The sequence below is a fragment of the Cryptotermes secundus genome, unplaced genomic scaffold (genome assembly GCF_002891405.2).
Source record: "Cryptotermes secundus unplaced genomic scaffold, Csec_1.0 scaffold1548, whole genome shotgun sequence".
NCBI lineage: Eukaryota > Metazoa > Arthropoda > Insecta > Blattodea > Kalotermitidae > Cryptotermes > Cryptotermes secundus.
The window spans coordinates 27,989-43,190 of record NW_019721017.1 but is presented as its reverse complement, the minus strand read 5'-3'; the positions used below and the strand labels follow the sequence as shown (position 1 = coordinate 43,190).

The following is a 15,202-nucleotide window of genomic DNA, read 5'->3' as shown; positions in this document are numbered from 1 at the left end:
ACATCCCTGCAGACAACATTAGCAGCTGCTGCGCATCTAGCAGAGGGACAATTTTTAAATATGGAGCAAACATTGAACAATGCAAAATCTCTGATATACCGAGCAGGAACTCGGAGACCAACAATTTCCAGGGCAGAAGGGCAGAATTTAGAGCCAAAATAAACTTAAATAAGAAAGAGAGCATCAAGGCGATGTCTCCTAGTACATAAAGTATGTAATTTTAACTCCTCAAGAGCAAGAGAATAATGAGAGTCTGGACTTCGTTGCCCGAATGGGTAACACTCGGGAGGATTGAAATCTCGGCCTGGAGACCAGTTTCCCTGATTGAAGCTCGTTATAATTTTCTTCAGTTCTTCCGGGCAAATTCGCGAGAGGGGTATTTCAGATGACCCAAATGCTTAACTTTGGTGTGATGATACTATTACAGAAATGTGTTTTAAATCGGCTGTTAATAGGATCCCTAATTTAGCTTTTGTGATAACGGTGATGGAGCTCAGGTTCCGTAAATAAGGACATACTTGTATTTCCGAATAAACTGATATCCAGGAAATTATTTATACAGCAGGATTTGCCATCGTTAGGTAAGATTATTTTCTATTATTTTGGCACAATATTTATCGAAAATAATAATTTGCGTTGGTTTGTTTTTATTTATTGAATAAATCTAAGAAAATTGGAGGGGGAAAGTAAATCGGCCCCTCGGCATATCATCCTCTAAAGAAGAGAAGGCGAGCCTAGTGATCGGATTGGCTGTGCGACATTCACCACTCAATTGTTCATTCATGGACACATGAAGCTTCAATATATCGAAGGAAACGGTAAGGTAAATGGAAAGTTGTGCCTGAGCTTAATTAATCAAGCACCAAGCCTTGAGGACATATGTGGAGTGGAGGTATAGATGGAAGTATTCATAACGTCTACACTAGATTGAGGTATTCATAATCTAGGCACCAGGTGGAGATGGAGATTCACGCCCCGGGCCGTTTTACCTCCGGCGAAAGAAACTCCAGAATATCCCTTCTTTTTCTTGGATAGTACTTTTTATTTTGCCTCCTCAGAATCCGTACAAAACAATTCAAATTTTCTTGCATAAATGCATTAAAATTATCACATAACTCCGCATAAATATACGACGCCTGTTTGTCCAGTAAGAAAAGTATTTCAACTTTCATTCGGTAATGTTTACACCCCTGCGAGTAGGTACAGTGTCGTTTGCCTATGACCTTATTCGCAGATGCCCTCATTCACAATTTAGTAGTGGTGGGGACAGCTTGTCCCTGCACAAATCACCCCCAATGCGCATAAAAGTGTCTACTTGCAAAAGACAAGCTCTACCATTTCTCGTACAGTCGGATGTCCCGTCTAGCAGTTTAAGGTTCATCACTTTTACTTCTCTACTTTCTAGCGCCAAGGGTGGGATTGTCCTTCACTGACCCCATCCAGCAGATAAATGGAGGAGAAGGAGTCGCTTAGATTACCAGTAATTTCTGAAGCCATGATGAATTTGTATTTCTGTGGTTTTTATGGAAAATTGCATTACGTCGGAAAGTGATAAAATGCAAGATAGTGCACCTTTATTGTATTTTTTTGGACATTATGCATCGTCAGGAGATGGGGACTAGCTCTATCGATTGGGCCCAACTCAGTAGGTTCCACCTGAAGACGGAGACAGAAGCCAGTGACCCAAACATTATGTTTTAAATACAAACAATACAATGCATAATGTCGGAAACAGAATAATTATATTAATTGTATTAATATACGTGGCGGTAGCGTAGTTGGTTGAGGCACTGTGCTACAAGCCGGAAGGTCGCGGGTTGAAGTCCCGATGTGGTCATTGGATTTTTTTTTTAATTGACCTAATCCTTCCAGCCGCACTATGGCCCTGGGGTCGACTCAGCCTCTAACAGAAATGTGTACCAGGAATATTCTTGGAGGTAAAAGGCGGTCGGCATGTAGGGCTGAGAATCTTGCCGCCATCTATGAGCCGATTCTCTAGAAAATGTGGGAACCTCAACATCTCACAAGCCTATGGACCTCCACGGCCTGTTACAGGGATACCTTTACTTTTTTTCTACCATCGTGACAAACTTTTAGATCTTAGAGTACAACCTGAAAATATGCTTGGTATGAGGGAGTCAATAAGTAGGTCACAAATTGAAGTGAAACATCTGTAATGGACGTATTAGTTTTTCAATATGTATCACTAGGTAGCAACACAATCCAGCTTCATGACAATGTAGGTAGCAGACGCGCACGCGCGTATTCAGAGGCTGGCTTCAGTAGTCACAATTGGCGACCGTGCTTGAGGAGTATACTACCTAAGATCAGAGTTCTCTTGTGCTTTTTTTTGTGTGAACAAAGGACTCAGTGCAAAGGATATTCGCAAATAATTGTTTGCTGTATTGGGTATGAAATGTTTGTCGCGTAAAGTGGTTCACAACTGGGTGGCAAACGTTTCGCTGACGAAGAAGTGGTTGAAATGGAGGTACGGAAGTGGCTGAGACAACAATCGAAAGATTTGTATGCTGCGGATTTCGACCCACTGGTAAAGCGATGCAAGAAGTGTATTAATGTTGGTGGAGGATATGACAAGAAATATTCCCCCCCCCCGGGTTCGAATATCACATGTTTTACGTTTTATACCCATCTGTGACCCATTTACTGACTCTCCCTCGTAAATGAAGCAAGTGCAAACTGAGTGAGGTTATGTCAATAAAGCGCAGTACTGCCCGTTTTTTGACACAATGAAATAGGCTGTTGACAGGAACACATCACTTGATAAACGTCTAAAATCGTTTTGTTCCCTTTAAAATAATGTTCAGTGACGTAACATCCTTTTCTGTACCACCACAGATTTATCCTAGACTCTCGTCACTTAAGTTTCGACGCCTTTTCCTTGCAAACAGACTCTCGATTTCTTGAAGGGATTTACCCTCTGTCTCTGGTAACTGAAAGTACAAGTACACTAAACATATACAATTGATGACTCCGAAGAACCAGAAGGTACCATGCAGGTGAAGGCTCTTCTCCGTGGATAGATATGTTTTGGAGGCGAAGAATGCTACCAGATACATGGACGCGGCAGATAAACCTCCCGCGACGCCTCGCGTCCTGCACAGGAAGATAGATTTGTGTCAATCCCTTGATTCGATCACGATCACAAATACAGTGAATCTCGCTCCCCAAGGATCAAGCAATCTTGAGAGCAAGGAAGTCGGAAAACGACTACAGATCACTTCTGTATATTTTGGAATATGCCTGAAGGATCATAGCTCGATGAGAGCAAACCAGGCCTGAAGAAGGGAGAGATTTATCATTTTGATGGGGTTTAGCTTTTCGACATAGTGTATATACTAAAATACGATACAAATTACAATTTAATTAACTGAAGTTTGTTTCCTTACGTTGATTACGCGTTGTTAAACCCCCAGAATATTTCGGTCATACAAGACCATTTTCAGGAGCTGTGCCATATTAAAGGGAACCTTTAGACTTCACATATATAAAAATAAGGGTTTTGAAATATTTTAGTCATTAATCTTCTTAAAATGGTTAAAAACTAATTAACTGAAATCTACATCAATGAATTTGAACATAATATTAAGTTTTAAATTTTGTAAGAATTTAATGACAAAGATATTTTAAACCCTTTATTTTTGTGTAGAACCTGTGTGATTTATGATGTTTCCTTTCATAGGGTGCACCACCTGAAGTTGGCGTTGAAATGCTGAAATATGTCAGGGTTTTAACAACGTGCAGTCAACGTGAGGAAATAAACTAGGTATACTCAGATGGTAACTTACACCTTATTTTGATAGAAGATTTGCGTGTTGACAGCCACGGGATGGCTGCATATATGAGAGGGGGTTGAGAAATAATACGTAGAAGAAGAGTAGGTAACATGGGAAATTAATGAGAGATGTGAGAGACGCTTTATTTAAGAGAAAGAAACCGAGCAATTTGGCTGAAGGTTAACGCTCCTAATTTGGATTCGGGATATATCCGATTCGAATCTTGGCCGAGACACTGATTTTCGTGGTTGTCATCAGTCCTCCCAAGAAGATGTAGGAAAAATACTTTATATTAGGCCACGACTGATTCCTTCCGCATAATTTCCAATTCATTGTATAATTATTATTCATTATTCGAAGCTATATAATACTGAGTTACTGGCAAAAGTCATTAAAGAAATAACATAGTACATACAGAATTATTGGGTTTTTGGATTGATTGATTGAGATTCGCTCTTTCTAAGGGGCCCAACTGAGGTGACGTCCTTTCTCACCTGAAGACGGAAACAGATCCAGTTTCCGAAACGTCGTGTCCTCTATTACTTAAAGTGTCCGCTATTACATAGAATTCCGGACGATGGAAAAAGTCCAAAAACCCAGTCAATCACCATTGTCAGAGCCCTTTAGAATCTGCATAGTACATATTTCGAGGGGAGAAGGACGCTCAGTTTATTAGAAGGTTCCTAAGTTTTGACAGTTCGTCCGTCTGATAAGATTATATCAAAGTGAAGACGCTGAGAATTACAGTCCGTTTAAAAGTTGGTTTGAGGTTACGTCATCCTTGAGCAGGCAAAGTTATGGAAGAAATATTCTGTGTGTTCAACGCTAATTGCTTTTAAATTCGCTTAGTAGGGGTGGAGTCCAGCTGGGACCACTCGGCACGGCGGCCACTGACTGCCCTACTGTACCTGCCCCGGGTGATTATGATGCTAGAGAATTTGGTGGAATGAAGATTGGCAGGGGAAACCGAAGTACTCGCAGAAAACCCGCCCCAGCGCCAATTTATCTACCACAAATCCCACCTGACCAGACCCGGGATCGAACCCGAGCCGCCGCGTTGGGAAGCCAGCCTCTAACCGCTTGAGCTATCTGTGTTCAACGCTGTCTCTCATGATGTAATTGTCTACGTCACCAAGCTTATGATGGCTTGCTGCGCCCTATACTGTCAGACACGTACCTGAAAGGGAAGCACTCGGCTACCAGAAGCCACGGAAGCTGGCACTGTGCGGTGGAAGCAAATGAGAGCAAGGCGAAGAGCACTATTGGTATCCATCTGACCGGGTTCGAGCTCTCCCCCGCGTCACTGACCGGTCTGATAACAAGAGAGGCGTACAGTCCCAGGAGTAGACACGATACCGCACACGCGGCCGTGGTTGAGAGTCCCAGTATCCGCTTGCCGAGTCCCCTTACGGACGCTATCAGGAACGTGCTGCCCACGAAGCCTGATGCTGCCACCACAACCTGCAGTGCAACCCAATTGCATGTAATCACTGAGTTAGGTGCTCCTTTCACAAAGCAGATTCTTCTGTTTTAAAACTCAGAAGATTCTGCGTGATGTATGAACGTTGCGGGAGAATTACTTCGCTATGTTGTATGTAACGTTATTTATTACTGATAAAAGTCTATTGTTGTGACGCTAATCACAGAGCAGAATGCCAGAAATTTTGATTCCGTGCATTCCGCACAAATTATGCCAATATCGCTTTCTTTCACATCCTTCTTAAGTCATTTTTCACTAAATATCCTACCATTCAGTTTTACATAGTACGCATACACTAAGGTGTTTAATTAAATAAACCACAAATAAATTAATTCCGCTTTACAATAGAGTTGTACTGATTCTGTGTGAGATTGTGGTACCATAGAACGTTGCACGCGTTGGGTGCAAGTAATACTAATATTTCCAGTAGGTGGATCTGCCAGCAACCTCCATCTGTCGTCATTTTCATTAACAATTTGGAACCTGCGTAGCGTATTTCTTCGTTGTTAGAAGATATAGTAATATGGTTGTGGATATATGAAACGGAAATTTTAATCCTAAATAAATAAATAAATAAATAAATAAAGTACTTACTGAGCTCCATTTAGGATCCAGTGGGGACTGGAACCTTTGTAATACTTCAACCATAAAAGGTTTGATAGACATCATTCCTCCCATCCCAGAAAACAGGAAAATGGCGAACACAAGAATCAACGGTCGCAAAGTTTCCGGTTCTAGAAGTAGCTTCAGGCTGGCCACAAACTTGGACCATTTGCTGACATGTTTACTCTTCTCGCAGGCTTCTAGAGTCATTTCCGACAAAGGACAGTTCTCTAAAGCCAGTGCCGAATTTTTTCTCTGTATTGTCACTTGAGTGTTTTCTGTTGTCTCTTTGGTTATTAGGTCGCCGTTCGTAGATTGTTTGCCGTTTTGTGTTAGTAGACTCGTCTGTTCAGGGGTCTCATGTAGTTTGTTGCCATCAAACGTCTGCATACAAGGTTTGTCTTCTTTCGAGTTTCGTTTGAATTTACTGGTGTAATCAGCAGGTTTCATTGTCGCAGTCCTATGATATGTCACGAGTTCTTCTAATTCTTTTTCCACGACGCTCGGATGAACCCATCCACGCAGCCAGCACAGGGCAGCCTCTGCGTCTTTCCTTCTTCCTTGCTCAATGAGCCATATTGGCGACTCGGGGACCTGAGGTAACAGGAAAAGTTTACTGGCCTCCTCTCTTTACTTTACAGGGTAAAAAAATTATGACAAATTCTCATTATCAGCTTCTTTACAGGACTGATGACTAAAGAAGAAAAGAAAGATAAATGAGAGGAATTTTGGAGAGATACAAAAAAATTCCGGCTTAGAAGGTTCTGAGGCAGTGCCCTCTCGTCCTTCTGGCAGAAGTAATAAAAAGTAAGAAATGTTTCAGGAAGTGACCTATGTTATGAGCGCAGAAGAGAAGTTGATCAAGGCTTTACTGCTTATGGGAAATTTGAATTAACCCAAATAACGTGTAAAATTCTGTTCTTATCTCACAGAAAACATTTACTACCCCATTATAAAGACTAATCCGTTATTACCGTTTAAGAATAATCGCTGTTAATTCGGAAAATAACAGGAAAACCACGAAGACACAGTGTGGGCAAAATTTAGTTTTTTCTTAATGTTAAAGCAAGTGGTACATATTAGAACCACTATACTTTAAAAGGCAATACCGTAATTTTCTCAACAGATTTCACCCCATGGATGATTCAAACAAGGCGGGTTTGCGAATTTCTGAAATGGGGCGACGACAAAGTTATTCGGTTAGCTTCTGACATTTTATATGGCTAAAGATAATTTAAAGCCGGTCATGGTAGCCGAGTGGTCTAAGGCATGTATGTCTTATCTCGCTTGGAAACCGGGATCGTGAGTTCGAATCCCACTCAGGGCATGGATGTTTAGTTTGTGTCAGTGCGTCTTTCTGTGTTTGTGTACAGGTAGAATCCTTGAGACGAGCTGATCACCCGCCCAAGGAGTCCTACAGAATGTGTAAGATCTAGAAAAATCGAAGTGAACGAAGAAGTTCATGGAGGTAGGCCTTGGCCCACTGGGGCTGTAGTGCCAAAGGAAAAAAAGAGATAATTTAAAATAAATTTTTATTTAATTTTCAAAAACATGCCTTTAACTTCGGGACTATAGCCCCCTGAATTTAGGTCCTGCAGATTGTGTAATATTGCTAGAATACGTCTAAATTAAGGTATGTAAATGTATTATGAAATCAGTAAACTGGTAATTGAATGTGAAAGAAAGTCCTTGGAAGCATGCCCAAGTCGAAAACACGGGAGTAGATATGATCATATTGAAATGGTTTTTAAGGACAAGAGTTTTCAAGACTTTTATGAGTTTCTGTGGTGAGCTGTGGACGTGTTACCGGTATGAGTAGCAGCAGCGTCAGGATTGGCATGACAGTTGACACTGCGGCTGTTGTCCTCCAGTGCATGAAACTGCCGAGTAAGAATACTAAGAACATCCCGAACTGGTAGTACAGGGCTGCAACACACAAGGCGTTCTTTGCTATAAAATAAACTGTTACACATTTTTAATCATCTTTAGGGCAGCCTGAAGCACCTAGGAGAATGCAATACGGTTCTCTAACCCAGAAGACTAAATCGTCACTGTCGTGGGAATCTAAAATCTGATACAGGGCACTTCACAACAACTACAGCCTGAAGGAAGTCCCCGTTCTATGAAGTTGATTTAAATAACGTAGAATGAAGCAAAGACTTACACGCACTGCCTGCCAGGACACTCCGAAACTCTGGCTCACAGATCTCGCCAAAGTAACTGTTGAGTGGAGCCTCTGTCAAACCAACTGTCATGCCCACGACTACGTTTGCTATGAAAAGTACGGAGACAGAGGGGGCCGTACTCACAAGCACGCAGCTTAGGAGATAGGGCAGGGTGATGAGCATCAGAGACCTCTTGCGGCCTAACCATGTTACCAAGAATCCTGAGGCGATGCTACCAACTGGCTGGCAAAGGTAGGGAAGTCCACCTGAAGCAATGTCCAAAAGAACCAAGTCAAAGTTTACAGGTTTCCAAGTTCATGGCTGCATAATAAGAGAATAAAAAAAAACAATTGGTATATTATGGCAACTAATTTAAGGACACATCAGCATGTATGGTGATTACGAGCTACTGAATTAGAAATGATAAGAAAGGAGGTGGTTGTGTCCCAATATGATGTTCTATTCCGGCGCATGCTTGGAGGGACTGAGGAAAGTGCAAAATACTTCAGTCAGCATAGCCAGTCTCCGAATCGGATTCGAACCCAGTTTCGGTATTCGAAAGAAGAATTGTCTAGGAGTAAAAGCTTCCATGTAAAGATTAACAGGTTTGATGCCAGACGGTTTTGGGTCGCATTTTTCTGTGTACTTTCTTCGTCGATCACTTCTGCCAAAGTCAGGAGCTTCGTTAATATGAGGATTGCCAAAATGCTGTATCGCAGTGTTTTCCGTAAATGAATACGGATATTTAATTTGAGTTTCAGAACCCTGATAGAAACCAAAATTACCTGCTTGGCGCCTGCTTCTGTCGGTTACTTGCGTGGCTTATACTTCAAATTTGAAAGCGGAGGTTATATGTTCCCCTGAAGTCAGGATTTCTTCTTGCTACGCGGCGTTGCAATCCAGACGATCGCACCCTTCATAATCAAACCACATACTTTTTTTTTCTTTGGCACTACAAACCCAGTGGGCCTAGGCCTACCTCCTTGAACATCTCTGTTCACTTCGGTTTTTCTGGATCTTACACATGCGGTAAGACTCCTTGGGCGGGTGATCATCTCGTCGCAAGGCCTCTACCTGTACACAAACACAGAAAAACGCACACAAACATCCACGCCCTGAGTGGGATTCGAACCCACGATGCCGGTTTCCAAGCGAGCGAAGAGAGTACATACCTTAGACCGCTCGGCTACCGTGACCGGCAAACAACATACTTAAAGACGTGCAAAGTGATGTTCTCTGATGTCCAACAGGGTAAATGGAAGTTAGGTGAACTTGAGGAATGAGTATGTTAATAGTAATTTAATTAATTTCAAACAACTGAAGAACGTTACAGAATCTGAATCAACATGAAAGCTTACCGAACCAGGAGGCCTGCGTGTCGTCCAAGGAAAGCTCTTTCGATGGGTCATGTAGATCAGCGATGATAAGGGTTGACAAGAAGAACGTGACCGCCATGTCTAAAACAACACAGTTTACCGCTCCCATTGCCAAAACCTGCCGACACATTGCTCTGTTATTGTTGTACCTGTTGACAGTCCCATGTGGGGCAGCAGAGACGGAACAAACCCGAGAAACGTAATCTGTAGTGAGTGACTTCTGCCAGTACCTGCTTTTGCCCCGAAAAAATTAAAATGTCCATAGTTCACACCTTTTTGCAGTTCGAAGCATTATGATTGTCCGAAACGTTGGTAACTACTTACGAGACCGCACGGTGTCATAACCCAGAAAACCATATTTTTAGAACAGAGTTAGATTCCAAATTTTCTGTTAGATATATATATATAGATATCACAGGTCTACAATAATGTAGAAGAAGTAGCATGACGAGTAGAAATGACATATATATATATACTATAACGTACATCATATACAGTGTATAAAATTCATTCCTATATTAAATTCCCCCTTCGAAGTTTTTAAGCGTGTTTCTTCCCAGTGCAAAATGAATTAATATGCTTACCTGAGGTAGGATTTCTCTGAAGCGGCTAATGGTTCTGCCTTGTTTCTTCTCTGACAACGGCGCCCCCGTGTCGACCATACTGGAAAGGAAATAAAATAAAGAAATATAATTAGAATATCTGGAATTTTAAAATACCGTATTTACGCATGTACAGGCCGCACATTTTTTGCCAAAAATTCAAGAGGAAAACTGGAGTGCGGCTTATATTCGAAATATTCGAAATCACACTTCATTTAAAAAAATTATATTCATAATTAGTAATACAGGGTGTAATACTCCTGAAATAATATTCCAAGAAAATTATTTTTTCTATAATTTCTGTCTGAAAGTTGTGCTGCGGCCTATACATGCGTAAATACGGTATGTTACCTCTCAAATATTACATGAAGACCCATTGCTGGACAACGGCAGCAAGGTAAGTAAATATACAACACATATTACTGAGTAACGGCTTAACAAACAAGAATGTTCCTATGGCAGCACTTAAACTGCAACAATGAGGAACGGTGTTTTCAGTGCGGTCAGTGCAAATATGTTATAAGCGAGACAAGTTGGGAGCTGCAGTCAGTCAGTCAATGGAGTGTAGTGAGTTGGTTGATGAGGGAGCGAGTTAGTGAGATAACCTCTGAGTTTCAGTCGTTGTGAACTGCTGCTGTGAGAAGCTGATAGCTAAGGCAGGGAGCACAAAAGAAAGGGGTCGTCAGCCGTTGGAAGCCTCTACCGAGCAACTGCTAGTGACGACGTGACTGTGGACACCAGTGTGTATGTGTGATAGTGAATTGTAAAGTGTAGCCACGCGCTGTATCAAGGAATCCAATAAATCCGACCATCACTATAAAATCCGTCTATAGTCACTCATACACCTGACAATGTTTATTTTTTTGCGCTTGTAGAGGGCCGAGATACTAGCCCTGTAAAGTAGGTGAAAGTAAATCTATGCTTGCAACAGACCTTGAAGGTCCACAGGATTGTGAGACGTCGAGGTCTCCGTATTTTCTAGACAATCGGCACACAGATGGCGGTTAGATCCGCCTTAAGCTCCAGCCGCCCACAACCCCCCCCCCCNTTTTTGGCACTCATTTCTATCAGAGGCTGAGTTGACCCCAGAGCCATATTTCGGCTGGAAGGATTAGGTCAATTGAAAAATCCAATGACCTCATCGGGAATCAAACCCAAGACCTTCCGGCTTTTAATACTGTGCCTGAACCAACTACTCTACCGCATGCCCTCAGTATCCCTGTATGACGGATAATTCAATATAATTCACAATCGCACAAGTTATTCCTTTAAGATAAATTTTAGTATTGACCTCCCATCTATGCCTATGAATCCGAAGTTATTTGTTCCCTCCAGATATTACGTCTAAACCATGTACATATTCCCTACCTTGTCCGCGTTGCTACATGTCCCGCCGAACTCATTCTCCGCGAACTGATGTATCCAAAACATTGATGAAGAGGACAAGTTATGAAGCTTATCTTTGTGTCTTCCTTTTCCTTCTGTTTATTTTTTTTTTCGGGTTCAAATATTCTCAGGACTTTGTTCTCAACGTCATTAATCTTCGTAGGATTCGAGGCTGTCACAGCGATGGTTACGATATAACGCCATGTAGTCTGTTGGAAAGTCAACTGGAGTTCTGTAGTATTATGTCAATCCCGTTTTCACGGTTGGAGAGTAAAACGAGAAAGCATCCAGGAGGAAGCATACAGGCAGCATGCAAAGTTCCTAATTTCAGATGAGCCAGCAAATTTCACACCAATACAAAAGAAAAAAAAAACTGGTTTTAGTCCGCAAGCGAACTATACCGACCGAGCGACCGCCGCTTGTCGGCGAAGATAGTGCCAAATTCAGTGGATTGAGGGTGTCGCGTGGTCAGGGCAACGGATCCCAATGACCCTTAATTTCGGTTTTGTAGACCGGAGCCGCTATTTCCATGAAATAGCTCCTCAATTATACTCACGCGTCTGAGTGGATCCGGTTTCAGACCCACTACACTAATATAAACTAATTTTATTTATTGTCATTGTTAATATAATAATAATAATGACTCAAATTAATAAGTCATGAAAAGTCGTGAAAATTCCAGAAACACCAAATACAAAATGTTAATCCTCTTGCTTTCCCTGTACTTCTACATGGGAGTGAATGCGAAAACAAAACACAGAATCAGAATGACAGTTGCTGAAATGATGGTTAAGGACGAAAAGCGAAATACATGCAGATGGGCCATGAAAGAAATAAAGACATAATAAATTAAAAACAGTATTCATGTTAAACAACATTTCTAAATACAATACGCACTGGATTCAACACATCGATAGAACGCAAAGGAAAGATTTGGGGAATTATTAAAACTTTCTAGCACAGTGATTGCTATATGTTACACTTGCTTCAGCATACTAAAAATCTGCATTTTGCCCTCAGGATATATCCTTTTCTTGTGGTTCTCACAATAAACACAAATTTTTTTCCGTCTAAGCAGCATTAATGATGGATCTTTATAGCGGAGATGTGATGTGCTTCCTGTGAGGTACGAACAGAAGAATTTCCGGCTTTAGCTAAGAAAAAATCACAAACCATATGGGCCAAGACCTTTGGATATACTGCTGAACGGATGAGAGCAGAATGGGTGGGCGTTGGTGGTGGTAATGGTGATAGTCTTACTGTGGTACAAGATGTTTCTCGCCTCCTCCCCGGCCCCTCCACCTGCTTAATAACCTCGAGTCTGCGTTATGTTGGCCGTGAGAATTTCGTGTCCATTATATTTAAGAAAACGAGAAAGAACTTACGACATTTTAAGTGTTACGTCCTCCTTCAGCCAGAGTAAGAAATTATTTGAAGTGTGTATGTGTCCTTATAGAGGCCTACAAGCAGTAAACACGTGATATTTGTTGTAATTCTATTAAGATACAAGAATCAACGATTATGGGTACGTGTATTATTACACAATATAGGTCTGTATGAAAAGAACTTACTCTGTATACAGAGTGTTCCAATGATGCTTGCGATGCGTGTTGCATCTTGAATTTGTTGTAGCTATACTGAAGCTTCTAAAAGGAGATTCATGATTGGTGGAAATGACAGTGCTAGAGGTTTTATATTCTCTACCTTCTGTTGTTCTGCCCCAACTCCTCTGGCCTATGTTAATGAGCCCACAGCATATATCACTAGTTAATGTTATCAGGGCTAGTTTTCGTGTGAACAGAACGGCCAGACGTTTGCAGCCAAATAGAAGGAAACTCTGAAGAGGAAAGAATAGTATCTCGGCGGATTGATCCATGGGAATTCAATAAGAATGAAAGATTTTTCGCAAGAAGGAAGTTTTTTATATGTGTGTTTCCCACACTGATATTATGATGGTTAAATAGAAGCGTAATAGGAAATTTGTATGCTGAAAATTCTTGGCATGTGCCCGCTTTAAAGTGAAGGCCTAATCTAGAACACAGTCTAATATACAAATTCGTGTTAGACAGATCCTCCAACAGAGAGAAGGCAAAACAATTAGCAGTGACCCGCCCACATAAACTGTGCAAGCTGAAAACATCGACATAATTTTCGGACGGCTCTTACCATTGTCGTGATACAATAAAAGCCGTCGTGTTCCGAAATGGACAGTAGGATGGTGAAGATTGGACATATGTCTCCATTACTTGACTCGCCTTCTCTTTGTTGGAGGAAAGTATACAGTATCCTACTTAGAAATTAGTGTACACTCATTCTTGTGGCACATGGCGAAGTGTGATTTTCAGCGCGTCTGCTTCGGTCCCAGGAGGTATTCGGTTTTAATCTCAGACGAGACAATCTGCTTAAACTGATGAGTGGGCTTTTCCCGCTTCCCCAGGAACATTTCCGGCAAATATTTCAAACACGGCGTTTCTTCCAATTTTATTGTATTTGTAGCTGTCCTCTTTCGACTCCTTTGTATTCCATCTTCATGGTTCAACAGTCGAATTAATATGTGTGGAAGTACAGTTTACCTGGTTCCTGAACTGGCTCGTCGTAGTAAATATACGTATATACTTGAACTGTCCAAAATGTGTGTGCTTATTGATTGCTTTTCTCTTCTTTCCCGTGCTTTGGGTGAGATGGATCATATATATAGCTTTAAAGTGAGTTATCTCAAGAAAATATTTATTTATTAAGAAGATTGTTGTAAGTTTCATACTGACTAAGAAACTAACTGACTCGTGGAGTAGACTTCTTGAGAAGCTAGTTGCTGAGCTATTCAAAAAATATATAGCATGGAACCCGAACATGTATTACCATGTTCCCACAGGAGCCCGGCACTGGCTCCTTAACTGAGCCATATGAAGGCCGCGCCATAGCTCAAGCGGTTAGTCGCTGGCTTCCCACCGCGGCGGCCAGGGTTCGATCCCGGGTCTGGTCAAGTGGGATTTGTGGCGGACAAAGTGGCGCTAGGGCGGGTTTTCTCCAAGTGCTTCGGTTTCCCCTGCCAATCTTCATTCCACCAAATTCTCCATCATCATAATCACCTGGGGTAGGCTACGACAGGCCAATCAGCGGCCGCCGTGTCGAGTGGACCCAGTTGGACTCCACCCCCAATAAGCGAATTAAAAAAAATCATATGAATCAATCCACACCCTCCCACCCTGTTTCTTTAATATCTATCCTCCAGCTAAAGTGTGGGGGGGGGGCGCGGAGAGGGCTAATAATTCCTCTCGCCAGAAAAAAAGGACGCATTACCCTGGGCCTCGTTTTATCTACTCATGAGGACATTTGCTTTACACTCTGTATATGAAGCACACAGAGAATGCGAAGATTAATGAAAGAAACTTTTGTTTACAGACTGCTCCATATCTTCTCCGTTAACAACAGCACTTATATACAATTACGTAACACTACGAGCCTTTTGCGGAGGCAGTTACATTGAACTTTATAGATGAGATCATTGAATTTTTTAATCGACCTAATTATTCCAGTCGCAGTGTGGCCCTGGGTTCGACTCAGCCTCTAACAGAAATGAGTACCAGGAATACTCCTGGGGGTAAACGGCGGTCGGGGCTTAAGGCTGACAACCTTACCGCCATCTGTGAGCCGATTGACTAGAAAATGTGTGAGCCTCAACATCTCACAACCCTACGGGCCTACACGGCCTGTTACAGGGATAGTTTTATGCATTTTTTAGTGTTATACTCGTACCTACGTTCAGGTTTCCAGAACAGTCTGTTCATACTACGAT

General features: G+C 41.8%; 1 protein-coding gene across 1 annotated transcript; it reads right to left on the bottom strand.

The window, feature by feature from the left end:
- Positions 1-2,608: 2,608 nt before the first annotated feature.
- On the bottom strand, positions 2,609-14,348 carry LOC111875309 (facilitated trehalose transporter Tret1). Its single transcript, XM_023871446.2, has 8 exons — positions 12,792-14,348; positions 10,003-10,081; positions 9,401-9,536; positions 8,042-8,308; positions 7,685-7,803; positions 5,869-6,471; positions 4,972-5,255; positions 2,609-3,114 (listed from the first exon to the last, which is right to left on the bottom strand). The coding sequence occupies exons 1-8, from the start codon at positions 12,794-12,796 to the stop codon at positions 2,859-2,861; spliced, it is 1,749 nt and encodes a 582-aa protein (XP_023727214.1). The 5' UTR covers positions 12,797-14,348; the 3' UTR covers positions 2,609-2,858.
- Between the last annotated feature and the right edge of the window lie 854 nt (positions 14,349-15,202).

Excerpts from the sequence above, each read along its gene's own strand:
- LOC111875309 (XM_023871446.2), bottom strand. Across the intron at positions 8,309-9,400 it reads CACGCAGGCCTCCTGGTTCG|GTGGACTTCCCTACCTTTGC; the intron begins GTAAGCTTTCAT and ends ACATTGCTTCAG. Across the intron at positions 5,256-5,868 it reads TGGATCCTAAATGGAGCTCA|GTTGTGGTGGCAGCATCAGG; the intron begins GTAAGTACTTTA and ends GTTGCACTGCAG.